General features: G+C 44.5%; 1 protein-coding gene across 21 annotated transcripts in view; it reads left to right on the plus strand.

The window, feature by feature from the left end:
- The window catches only part of LOC135097250 (uncharacterized), a 76,189-nt gene that overhangs the window by 60,800 nt on the left and 3,076 nt on the right, over window positions 1-12,313 (plus strand). For 11 of the 21 annotated variants that reach the window (XR_010265519.1, XR_010265506.1, XR_010265503.1 and 8 more), the window contains 2 exons: window positions 8,538-8,637; window positions 11,061-11,162. Coding sequence is in view for 2 of the 21 variants with exons in the window: in XM_063999053.1 (XP_063855123.1) it covers window positions 8,538-8,637; window positions 11,061-11,162 (202 nt within the window). In the remaining 19 variants the exon portion in view is untranslated. Of the gene's footprint in view, window positions 1-1,397; window positions 2,048-7,475; window positions 7,488-7,987; window positions 8,638-11,060; window positions 11,163-11,350; window positions 11,551-11,719; window positions 11,840-12,313 lie in introns of those variants that run through there. The other 10 variants (XR_010265511.1, XR_010265512.1, XR_010265514.1 and 7 more) reach the window with 7 other exon arrangements.

The following is a 12,313-nucleotide window of genomic DNA, read 5'->3' on the forward strand; positions in this document are numbered from 1 at the left end:
TAAGTATACTTTCACACCACCATTATTTTTCTTTATCTTCGCCTTTTTTTTTCTCTCTCAACACCCATTATTTTTCTTTTTTGGAGCATTTTATTTCTTTCCTGCACAGTCATGTCTTCCTTAGTATCATCTTTCTTGCATCATACTTTTCATCTCTTTCAGTATCATTATCTGTGTGTGTGTGTGTGTGTGTGTGTGTGTGTGTGTGTGTGTGTGTGTGTGTGTGTGTGTGTGTGTTTGTGTGTTCCCCAGCATTCGTTACTCCTTTTCTGGTGCACTTTCATCATGTCTCCCTTCCATGATTTAGTCTTTTTTCGATGCCTCGTCTTTCCCTTCCCGCCATCATCCTTTCATCTCGTGCAATAGTACCAGGCAACCCTTCTTTCTTAATCTATCCTCGTATTTCCTCGTTTTCTGTCATCTCTCAGCATCTATCTTCTCTTTCTGCATCCTATCATTTCTTCTACCACTGCATCATTTCCCTGCATCTCTCCTCTAAGCCACTTCCACCATCCTATCATCTTTGGCAGCATCTCTCATCTCCCAGGCACCTCCCAGGCAGTTATGGCTTTGAGCTCATCCCATGGGAGACGAATATGTCATCCAGGAAGGCGCTCATCCACCATTTCTTTCCTCGTGTGTTTTGTTGTTGGTCGGGATGAAGCAGCATCCTTATTTTTCGTTAGCGGGAGAATAAAAGATTACAGAAGAGGCAGAAGAGAGAGAGAGAGAGAGAGAGAGAGAGAGAGAGAGAGAGAGAGAGAGAGAGAGAGAGAGAGAGAGAGAGAAAGTGCATTGAGATGATGAAATGTTTTCAAAATTTTCAAAATTTGTGTTTCCTTTTCCACATAGCTTCCGTGTTTCTCTCTCTCTCTCTCTCTCTCTCTCTCTCTCTCTCTCTCTCTCTCTCTCTCTCTCTCTCTCTCTCTCTCTCTCTATGTGCATTCTCCTCCTTGAGACCCTTGTGGTGGTTGGTGGTTGGTCCTGACGGGCGTGTAATTGGAGGTCACTCTTTTTTAGTCTTTTTCTTTTTTTTCTTTTTCTCTTCTTTACTCGTGTCTCTTTACTGCAGGTTGTGTAAAGTTTCCTTAATTTGTTTATTTCCACGTGATTATTATTATTTTATTATTATTTTTTTTTTTGTTGTTCAGGCTTTACGTGTGTGTGTGTGTGTGTGTGTGTGTGTGTGTACTCAATATCTACTTTTTTTCTGCCTCGTTATGTATTTTAATGTAAACATTTCAACACCATTATTTATCATTTCCCTATCAAATGCCCCCTCGTATTAATATCCCTCGCAGACTCCATTCCAAACACGTGAAAATCGAATATCATTTGTAAGCGCGCAAGAGGGACTTTAAATTCCTCTCGGTGGCGCAAACACACCGTGGAATAAGTTTGTTATGGTGAAGGCGGCGGTGGCTGGCAAGCCGTTTTTCACCAGCTTCCTGCACGGCGGCACTTGGGAGGTAAAGGCTTATAATGCTTCATCTTTATCACTGCTGGGGGAGAGGAACACGCAGGAACAATGTGCATTGCCACCAAAGGGTTCACAAATCCCTTCCTGACACCTCGCACAGATTCTATGCATTTCTTCCTGTGGTGTTGAGCGGGCGAGCGGCGAGGCTTGCGTCAGGCAGCGAGGCGCAAGATGTGAGCGGCCAAGGTTTAGCCAATCAGCGAGTGGTAAGGCGCTGTGTTGTGGGGGTCCCGCAGGGCTGCCAACATCTGCAGAGGTTTACTGATATCAGAGCGCTGAGTTTCTAGACAATATTGAGAAAGAATAAGCTGGAATATCATTGTCGGCATATACAGAACTTGCTCATATAGCGGTTGTTTTGCCTGGTAATGTTCTGGTCGGCATTGGACTTAAGGCTTCCTTGTTTCGTTGGCAACGCACTCCCGGTAGACTTGGTACTCCAAATATATGCGCATATCTTGAGGGACAAACACCCAGTGATGTTGAGAGTGATCCCTCTTCCTGTGTAACCTCAGCGCCTTTGTGTGGTCACCCCACGTCCAGGAAATTCGTCACGCTAACTTACTGGTAAATCATATCGAAGTTTACTTCCAGCTGTAGTACGTATGCTGACAATAATTCAATATTGCAAGTGAATCTCAAAGAGCAAGACACTTGTGTACTAGTCAGATTGATTTAATTACATAACTTACGGTATCTACAATATGAGAGAGAGAGAGAGAGAGAGAGAGAGAGAGAGAGAGAGAGAGAGAGAGAGAGAGAGAGAGAAGGAGGGGGGGCCAGCTACCATGTCAAGGAAGAGAAAATTGCCTCTACAGTAACTAGTGTTTGTGGGGGAGGGTATTACTGTTTGTTGGTATGGTAATGTGTTGTGTGAGCTCGTGTTTCTAATGCAAGAGGGGGGGGGGCACGGCACAGTATGGTGGTATATACAGGCATTGTAGGGCGGCCTTCTCTGTCGTTGGGTTGTTTCTGATGTAATTTTGCAAGTTTTCTTTCTGAAAATTAGATTTTTTTTTTTCTGCAGTGGTCCTATATTTAACTTAGTATCAAGAACCAGCTCACTTTACTGGAGTTTATCATGGCACTTGAATATCCCACTTTTGTTTATACTTTACTATGCTACGCAAGTCCAACAAGACAAGTAATTATTTTCTGCATTTAGTGTTCATACCTGTGGCAATATTCAGGATTGTGTTCCAGGAAATCATTGTGAGATGTCGGAAGTTGTAACTTTAAAGCATTAAACTAATTATCCATCAAATGAATAATAACCCTAAACTGTTGCACTGCATTGTCAACATTTCCAAGAGCTCCCCAGACAGAGGCGGGCAAATAGAGGCACCGCCCCGCCAGTCGACGACCTCAGCATAATGACGTGTTTTTTACTCTCTCTGTGTCCACATTTCACGAGCTTTATTTTCGAATTGTATCGGTTGATATTAAATAGCGACTTCATGTTGCACTAAATGACAAATCAGTGTTGGGATAAAAAGACAAACATTTAAATAATAATAACGATTGATTCATTGCGTGTTTTAAGACGAGCGAACTACCAAGAACCATCTTACTACCTCTCACCCCATCACTAGGGGGAGTTGATGCCTCTCCCTCCCTCCCTCCCTCTGCTCGGAGACTGTCACGCAGCGGCAAGTATTCGTTGTGTTGTGAATATTGGCGTCAGTGTCACGGGGCGGCGTCGGTGTGGCAGGAAAGCGACACGTAGGTAGGTACCGTGACGCGGCCGCTGCAGGTGAGGTCTGAAAACTGGTGGAAATGAAACAGTATCTGTTGGGGTTGTTAGGTAATAATGGCGGGTTAAATAGAGGTGGATGATTGTTCCTTGCTGATTGTGCGTGGACAGGGAAAATGTTCATCTGGTGATGACTCATAACCTCGTGTTTTGAAGCGCTTTGCTCTCTCATCAGAACAGCATTCAAAGGCCACATACGGTACATTAGCTCAGGGGTGATTTTTTTTTTTTTTTTTTCCCAACTAATGCACATTCCTCTATTGTCATTCTTGTTACTCCCACCGACCCTCCAATGCAGCGTTCCCAGCCCGGTCCGCGTCGTCACATCATTGCTAGACGTACCCATGAACACATCATTCGCCTCATAAGAACAAAGGACCTCCATTACTCCGTCATCTTTCCCCTCCCTCACACTGCTCCTGTTACTCTCTCCCTCCCATCCTTCCCCTCCCTTTCCCCCTGCTATCCCTCCTTCTCCCTCTCATCCTTCTTCCTCTCTCTCCTCCCACTGCCCCATCCCCGACCCCTCATTTCTCTCCTCACTCCTCCCTCTACTCCACCTCTACCTTCTTCCCCGCCATCCTTTTCCTCTCATTTTCCCTTCTCTCATCCTGTTTATTTCCCACCATCCCGTTTTTCCCTCTCCCTCTCCCCTTTCTCACCCTTAAACTAGGTATTAATATACTGCCACAGTGACGAAAAATGTAGTTGGAGAGAGAGAGAGAGAGAGAGAGAGAGAGAGAGAGAGAGAGAGAGAGAGAGAGAGAGAGAGACTGTTCTTTTCATATTTTCATAAGCAAACTAATTCATTGTTTCATTTGTCATCCATTACCTTGTTCTGTTTAGCGTTTTGCATTTAATCTTTTTTCTTTTACCTCATATTTTTTCGTGTTATTCATCTTACTCCTCATTTGTTTACCACTCATTCTTTTCCATGCAGTTCTGCCACAGCTCTCTCTCTGTTTTGCTCCTCTTCTCTACAATTTTTTTTTTCTTCTACCACACCCACCATCCTTCTCCTCCTCCTCCTCCTCCTCCTCCTCCTCCTCCTCCTCCTCCTCCTCCTCACACTGTGCATCCTCTAATGTGATGGTACAGAAAAATTTATGATTGTTTACGCCGAGAACATAAATTGTCTTGTGCAACGATCAGCCTGGACCCAACCTTCCTTCCCCTTTGTCATGTGCAACGATCAGCCTGGACCCAACCTTCCTTCCCCTTTGTCTTGTGCAACGATCAGCCTGGACCCAACCTTCCTTCCCCTTTGTCTTGTGCAACGATCGGCCTGGACCCAACCTTCCTTCCCCTTTGTCTTGTGCAACGATCAGCCTGGGACCCAACCTTCCTTCCCCTTTGTCTTGTGCAACGATCAGCCTGGACCCAACCTTCCTTCCCCTTTGTCTTGTGCAACGATCAGCCTGGACCCAACCTTCCCTTCCCCTTTGTCTTGTGCAACGATCAGCCTGGACCCAACCTTCCTTCCCCTTTGTCTTGTGCAACGATCAGCCTGGACCCAACCTTCCTTCCCCTTTGTCTTGTGCAACGATCGGCCTGGACCCAACCTTCCTTCCCTTTGTCTTGTGCAACGATCAGCCTGGACCCAACCTTCCTTCCCCTTTGTCTTGTGCAACGATCAGCCTGGACCCAACCTTCCTTCCCCTTTGTCTTGTGCAACGATCAGCCTGGACCCAACCTTCCTTCCCCTTTGTCTTGTGCAACGATCAGCCTGGACCCAACCTTCCTTCCCCTTTGTCTTGTGCAACGATCGGCCTGGACCAACCTTCCTTCCCCTTTGTCTTGTGCAACGATCAGCCTGGACCCAACCTTCCTTCCCCTTTGTCTTGTGCAACGATCAGCCTGGACCCAACCTTCCTTCCCCTTTGTCTTGTGCAAACGATCAGCCTGGACCCAACCTTCCTTCCCCTTTGTCTTGTGCAACGATCAGCCTGGACCCAACCTTCCTTCCCCTTTGTCTTGTGCAACGATCAGCCTGGACCCAACCTTCCTTCCCCTTTGTCTTGTGCAACGATCGGCCTGGACCCAACCTTCCTTCCCCTTTGTCTTGTGCAACGATCAGCCTGGACCCAACCTTCCTTCCCCTTTGTCTTGTGCAACGATCAGCCTGGACCCAACCTTCCTTCCCCTTTGTCTTGTGCAACGATCAGCCTGGACCCAACCTTCCTTCCCCTTTGTCTTGTGCAACGATCAGCCTGGACCCAACCTTCCTTCCCCTTTGTCTTGTGCAACGATCGGCCTGGACCCAACCTTCCTTCCCCTTTGTCTTGTGCAACGATCAGCCTGGACCCAACCTTCCTTCCCCTTTGTCTTGTGCAAACGATCAGCCTGGACCCAACCTTCCTTCCCCTTTGTCTTGTGCAACGATCAGCCTGGACCCAACCTTCCTTCCCCTTTGTCTTGTGCAACGATCAGCCTGGACCCAACCTTCCTTCCCCTTTGTCTTGTGCAACGATCAGCCTGGACCCAACCTTCCTTCCCCTTTGTCTTGTGCAACGATCGGCCTGGACCCAACCTTCCTTCCCCTTTGTCTTGTGCAACGATCAGCCTGGACCCAACCTTCCTTCCCCTTTGTCTTGTGCAACGATCAGCCTGGACCCAACCTTCCTTCCCCTTTGTCTTGTGCAACGATCAGCCTGGACCCAACCTTCCTTCCCCTTTGTCTTGTGCAACGATCAGCCTGGACCCAACCTTCCTTCCCCTTTGTCTTGTGCAACGATCGGCCTGGACCCAACCTTCCTTCCCCTTTGTCTTGTGCAACGATCAGCCTGGACCCAACCTTCCTTCCCCTTTGTCTTGTGCAACGATCGGCCTGGACCCAACCTTCCTTCCCCCTTCCCTTCCTCCCTTTTTATCTCCCTACCCTCCCTCCTTTTCTCCCTCCTTCCCCCCTCTCATTATCTTCTTTCTTCTTCCCTCTTCCCCTTTCATTTTTTTTATGTATTTATTTATTTATTTATTTATTTTTTTATCGTAGTCGCTCTCCTGTTTCCTCTCCTCCTACTCCTCCTCCATGTCTGTAATTCATTGTTTATCTCCATTTTTTTTTTCCAGCGCCTGTCACTTATTTTCTTGCTTTCCTTGTTCCCCTTAGTGTGTCTCTTCACACTCTCTCTCTCTCTCTCTCTCTCTCTCTCTCTCTCTCTCTCTCTCTCTCTCTCTCTCTCTCTCTCTCCTCTCTCTCTCTCTCTCTCTCTCTCTCTCTTCTCTCTCATCCAACTTTATTTCCTTTTTAGTTTGGTTTCTGTTAAACATACCACATCTTGTTTATTGTTCTTTAAGTAGTCTGTAAGTTCCAATAGGCTGGACACCGAACCACCTATGTTAGTATAGCATAATCTATAAACTTCTGCTTGGTGATCTTGTGTGGCATCTTTGTGTCACCATTTCCTCATTTTCATGTCCATGACTTTCCAGGTGAATCTTTTTGCTTGTTCTTGTGTTCTTCCCGTTTTTTTGACTGAGCCTCTACTCTCAGTTCTTCACTTTCTTCTTCATTCATGTCTTTTTTTTATCTATATTTCCTTCATTCCGTCATTTGCCAATTTTCCTGTTCCTTGCAAGACATGTTCTGCTGGTGTTTGTGACATGAATCTTATTTTCCTTGGTCTTGTTCTGCTTTCTTCATACTTTCCAATCCTGTAAACCTTTTCAGTGTGTTCAATTATTCCCTCTCCTTCCTCCACCACTTCTATAATTTCCTTACCCCTTTTTCACTTATTTCTCACAAGCTATTTTCATGGGTAGGTCCTTCTCCTTAATCCTAAATACTACCACACACATCTTTCTCTGTACTGTGTCTCTCACAAGATTACCTTTTCCCTTTGATATTTTAATCCTTTCTTTTTAATATCCTTATTGTGTTCCTGTTGCTGTTGCCTTATTATCTCCTCCATCTCCACCTCTTGTTGTTGTTCTCCCTCTTCTTTCCAACTTTTAACTTCCTTTCTCTTGCAAAGTTTTTTGTAACTCTTCATTCTCCTCCCTTGAGTTTCTTAATTTCTTCACAGTACTTCTTGTTTAAGTTCACTATTTTTGTCACCTCTTCTCTTAGTTCTTTGTTTTCTTTTTTTTCTTTCCATCTCTCTCTTTTCATCTCTAATATATCACTGGATATCTTTTTTACATTGTCACCACCCACTTCTCTTCCTTCCTTCAACACCTTTATCATCGCTGTTAAGCTGCATATTTCTTCTATTTTTACATTGTCTTGCTTCAATTTTCCAGATTGGTTTATCTGTGTGTGCTACGCTGAGGTCCTCATCCATGAAGCCCTCAAAAATATGTGGCCTCATGCTGGTCACCATCTTCTCTTTTGATATCACCGAGTGATTTCACATCCACTGAGGATCTTTGCAGGCTGCTAAGTGGTGGTGGTGGTTGCTGGGTGTCCAGGTGTGGGAATACGTGTCAAGTCAACCGACCCCTCCCAGCACTGGCCAAACTCTGTGTGTGTGTGTGTGTGTGTGTGTTTGTGTGTGTGTGTGTGTGTGTGTGTGTGTGTGTGTGTGTGGTGTGTGTGTGTGTGTGTGTGTGTGTGTCTCTCTCTCTCTCTCTCTCGTCTCTCGTCTCTCTCGTCTCTTCTCTCTCGTCTTCTCTCTCTCTCTCTCTCTCTCTCTCTCTCTCTCTCTCTCTCTCTCTCTCTCTAGAGTGAAATAGTTATCCAAACAGCCTATTAAAGAGAGAGAGAGAGAGAGAGAGAGAGAGAGGATGAGAGAGAGAGGAGAGAGAGAGGAGAGAGAGAGAGAGAGAGAGAGAGAGAGAGAAATGAAGGGGAGGGAAGGCCCATAGCAAAAAAGGTGTGAATGGATTTACTTGATCCCCTTCCTTTGAGTGAACTGCCGCCCTTCATATGGAAACTTTTACTTATTAAGTTAATCCACCAAAGATTAGAAGATGTGGAAGGTTGAGTGGAAAAAGACCTGCCCGGGGTCAATCATTTTTGTGAGTGACTTTTACCAGAGACGAGGGTGTGAAAAAATTAGTTATCCATCTTGTCCTACCTGGTGATGAACTCTTTTAACTACTAGTACTTATTACATCTTTCCTGACTCCCAGACCAACATGAAGCATTTCTTTTCTTTCACAGCCATGTCTATGCACTATACTGACTAGAAATTGCACAATCTGCTTCTTTAGTTGTTTCCTTTCTTGAATGTGCATATAAATGTTTTCAGCTGTGCCTTCCATGCTGTGTAATGTTGTAGTGAATGGTTAAATTCTAGACTAAGTTGTGAATCAAACATGTATCAAGCAGCAGGAGTATTGATGTGTGCGTTTTCCCTGCAGGTGGTAACACGGAGAGCAAGTGGAAGAAACCTTGGGAGACTTCCATGACTCAGGAACAATCACACCTCACTGGGAGCCTTGTGACTGACAGGTGGTTCAGGTGAATACTGTATTTTGTTGGCACAATTGAGAATTCTCGGTCCAAAATTCCAAAATCTGAAAGTTTTTAATTGTCATGTCATGTCATGTCCACAAAGTGGTGGAAAGGTTTGCACTGAAAAAAAGAAAAAGAAAAAAAAAGAAATGATGAATTGTAAAGCCCACAGACCAAAGCTCTGGTGCTTGACTTACTGCAATGGAAGGCATCAAAAACTGGCAAGTTGTCATCACACACATGCTCTGAAGATGTGATGCTCAGTTTTCTAATCTGACTGCGTGTTGAGCGCATAACAGAGTTGATAGTATCTGGTATGGAGGCATATATCTCTCACTTTTCTTCTCGACCTAAACCTTCTAAACCTTGGTTTAACACGACCTGTTCTTGTGTTATACATGGTAGAAAGGTGGCTTACACAAGGTATTTGAACCTTTCATCCCCAGAATCTCATGCGCTTTATATTTCTGCCCAAAGTCATGCCACATCTGTTCTCCAACTAGCCAAAAACTCCTTCATTAACAGAAAGTGTCAAAATCTTTCTAGATCTAACTACCCTCATGACTTCTGGCAACTAGCCAAAAACATCTCTTCTTTGCTTCTTTTTCTCTCCTTTATTTCAACCGGATGGCACCACTGCTATCACATCAGTCTCTAAAGCCGAACTCCTTGCTCAGACCTTTGCTAAAAAGTCTACCTTGGACAATTCAGGGCTTGTTCCTCTCTCTCCTCCACCCTGCTGCTGCTGCTGTTGCTGCTGCTGCTGCTGCTGCTGCTGCTGCTGCTGCTGCTGCTGCTGCCTATTAAAATTCTTTGCAATGATGTTAAACCATCGGAATGCTTATGGACCTGATGGGGTCCCTCCTATTGTTCTCAAAAACTGTGCCTCTTTGCTTGTGCCTTGCCTAGTCAAACTCAACTCTGTCTGTTACCATCTACCTTTCCTTCTTGCTGGAAGTTTGCCTACATTCAGCCTGTTCCTAAAAAGTGTGACTGTTCTAATCCCTCAAACTATGTCTTGTTGATTTAATTTCCTGCCTATCAAAAGTTTTTGATTCTATCCTCAACAGAAAGATTCTTAAACATCTATCACTTTACAACCTTCTATCTCATCACCTTTTATGTATGGATTCTGTCAAGGCCACTCTACTGGTTATCTGGCTTTCCTTACTGAGTCGTGGTCATCCTCTTTTAGAGATTTTGGTGAAATTTTTGCTGTTGTCTTAGACATATCAAAAGCTTTTGATAGAGTATGACACAAAGCTTTGATTTCCAAACTACCCTCCTATAGCTTCTATCCCTCTCTCTGTAACTTCATCTCAAGTTTCCTTTCTGACCGTTCTATTGCTGCTGTGGTAGACGGTCACTGTTCTTCTAAATCTATTAACAGTGGTGTTCCTCAGGGTTCTGTCCTGTTACCCACTCTCTTATTATTCATCAATGACCTAAACCAAACTTCTTGTCCTATCCACTCCTATGCTGATGATACCACCCTGCACTTTTCCATGTCTTTTCGTAGATGTCAAACCCTTCAAGAAGCAAACAGCTTATGCAGGGAAACCACAGAATGCCTGACTTCTGATCTTTCTAAAATATCTGATTGGGGCAGAGCAAACTTGGTATTGTTCAATGCCTCAAAAACTCAATTCATTCATCTATCAACTCAACACAACCTTCCAGACAACTATCCCCTCTTCTTCAATGACACTCATCTGTCCCCCACTTCTACATTGAACATCCTTGGTCTCTCTTTTTCTTATTAATCTAAACTAGAAACTTCACATCTCATCTCTAGCTAAAATAGGTTCTATGAAGTTAAGCATTCTGAGACGTCTCCACCAGTTTTTCTCACCCTCCCAGCTGCTAACTCTGTACAAGGTCCTTATCTGTCCATGTATGGAATATGCTTCACATGTCTGGGGGGGGTTCCACTCATACTGCTCTTCTAGACAGGGTGGAATCAAAAGTTTTTCGTCTCATCAACTCCTCTCCTCTAACTGTCTTCAGCCTCTCTCTCACCGCCGCAATGTTGCATATCTAGCTGTCTTCTACCGCTATTTTCATGCTAACTGCTCTTCTGATCTTGCTAACTGCATGCCTCCCCTCCTTCCGCAGCCTCGCTGCACAAGACTTTCTTCTTTCTCTCACCCCTATTCTGTCCACCTCTCTAATGCAAGAGTTAACCAGTATTCTCAGTCATTCATCCCTTTCTCTGGTAAACTCTGGAACTCCCTGCCTGCTTCTGTATTTCCACCTTCCTATGACTTGAATTCCTTCAAGAGGGAGGTTTCAAGACACTTATTCATCAATTTTTGACCACTGCTTTGACCCTTTTATGGGACTGGCATTTCAGTGGGCATTTTTTTTTATTGGATTTTTGTTGCCCTTGGCCAGTGTCCTTCCTACATAAAAAAAAAAAAATTCCACAGACCGACTGGGAGACATGACACCAGTGCCACCACGCAGGGAGTAAAACCAAGAGGAGGAAGAGGAGCATTCAAGAGACATCAGCTGGCCAGCAGTCCATTCAGGTGTGCCTTTCATTGCATCATTATTTGTCCATAATTTCCCTTCTGGGGTTGGACAGCCCATGAGTATCTCACACTTGCAGCTGTAGACAATTTCTTCCTTATTGTTGAGTGTTGTCATGCCTTCCTCCACACACCATCTCAAGATCTTCCCAGTGGTTTCCTTCCAAGTACTCTAATGCTCTCCTCAGTTTGTGGCCCTGATTTGTAAGTGCCAGGAAGACTATGGTGAAGGCAGACCACAAACCTTTCATTGGACATGAGTGGCGAACGGCAGTGAAAATATGGCAGTGTCTGATTCTTTGCACCAAAACACAGTGTGCTTATTAACAGATTTATTCACTGTTCACTCATTTGCTCATCTCTAAAGGAGTGAAGAGTGTGCACTGAAGTAAGCATTGTAACTGGTGTGTGTGTGTGTGTGTGTGTGTGTGTGTGTGTGTGTGTGTGTGTGGTGATGAAGTTCAATATCAGGGTTGTCGTCTTGAAAGATTTCATAAAAGTACTGAATCTGATTTGGAATTCATGTTGCAACAAAAACTCTCCCTTCTTTGCAACAGTTTCACAACAGGAAGTGAAGGATGAAGCATGAAGGTTTTAGGCCAAAATGAACTGACAGCAATCAGGAATGACACGTCCAGCAAAACCAGCAACACAGCAGTGAGTGTGCATGCTGGTACGTCAGGTTAGGGGTGAAGTGTTTGGATTGTGGGCTAAAATGGCTTGCTTATACATGAATATCTTTCACACTGGAGGAGCTGGGGTGTGTGTGTGTGTGTCAGGGGTGTTTGGGTGTTGATAGGCTTGTTTGTAGGTATTTCCACCTGCTTATCATCCATTTTAGTTGTTCTTCGCTCTTTCATCTTCCCTCTGTCATTCATTTCATCTATTTTTCATTATTAGTGTACAGTCTTTGCCTCTGTCACCTCCTCTATCCAGCCCTTCCTTGTCTCTACATATCTAGTCCTTCTTTGCCTCTATCACCTCTTGTCTAATATTTATCCAACCCTTCCTTATCTCTGTATATCTAGTCCATTGCTTCTATCACCTCTTCTGTCTAATATTTATCCAGTCCTTCACTTCCTGCCTTTAGTTAGCATACACTCCTCACCTCTTCTGCTGTCTATATTCACCCAGTCCTTCCATCCACACAC

This window comes from Scylla paramamosain, unplaced genomic scaffold, assembly GCF_035594125.1.
Source record: "Scylla paramamosain isolate STU-SP2022 unplaced genomic scaffold, ASM3559412v1 Contig15, whole genome shotgun sequence".
NCBI classification, from domain to species: Eukaryota; Metazoa; Arthropoda; class Malacostraca; order Decapoda; family Portunidae; genus Scylla; species Scylla paramamosain.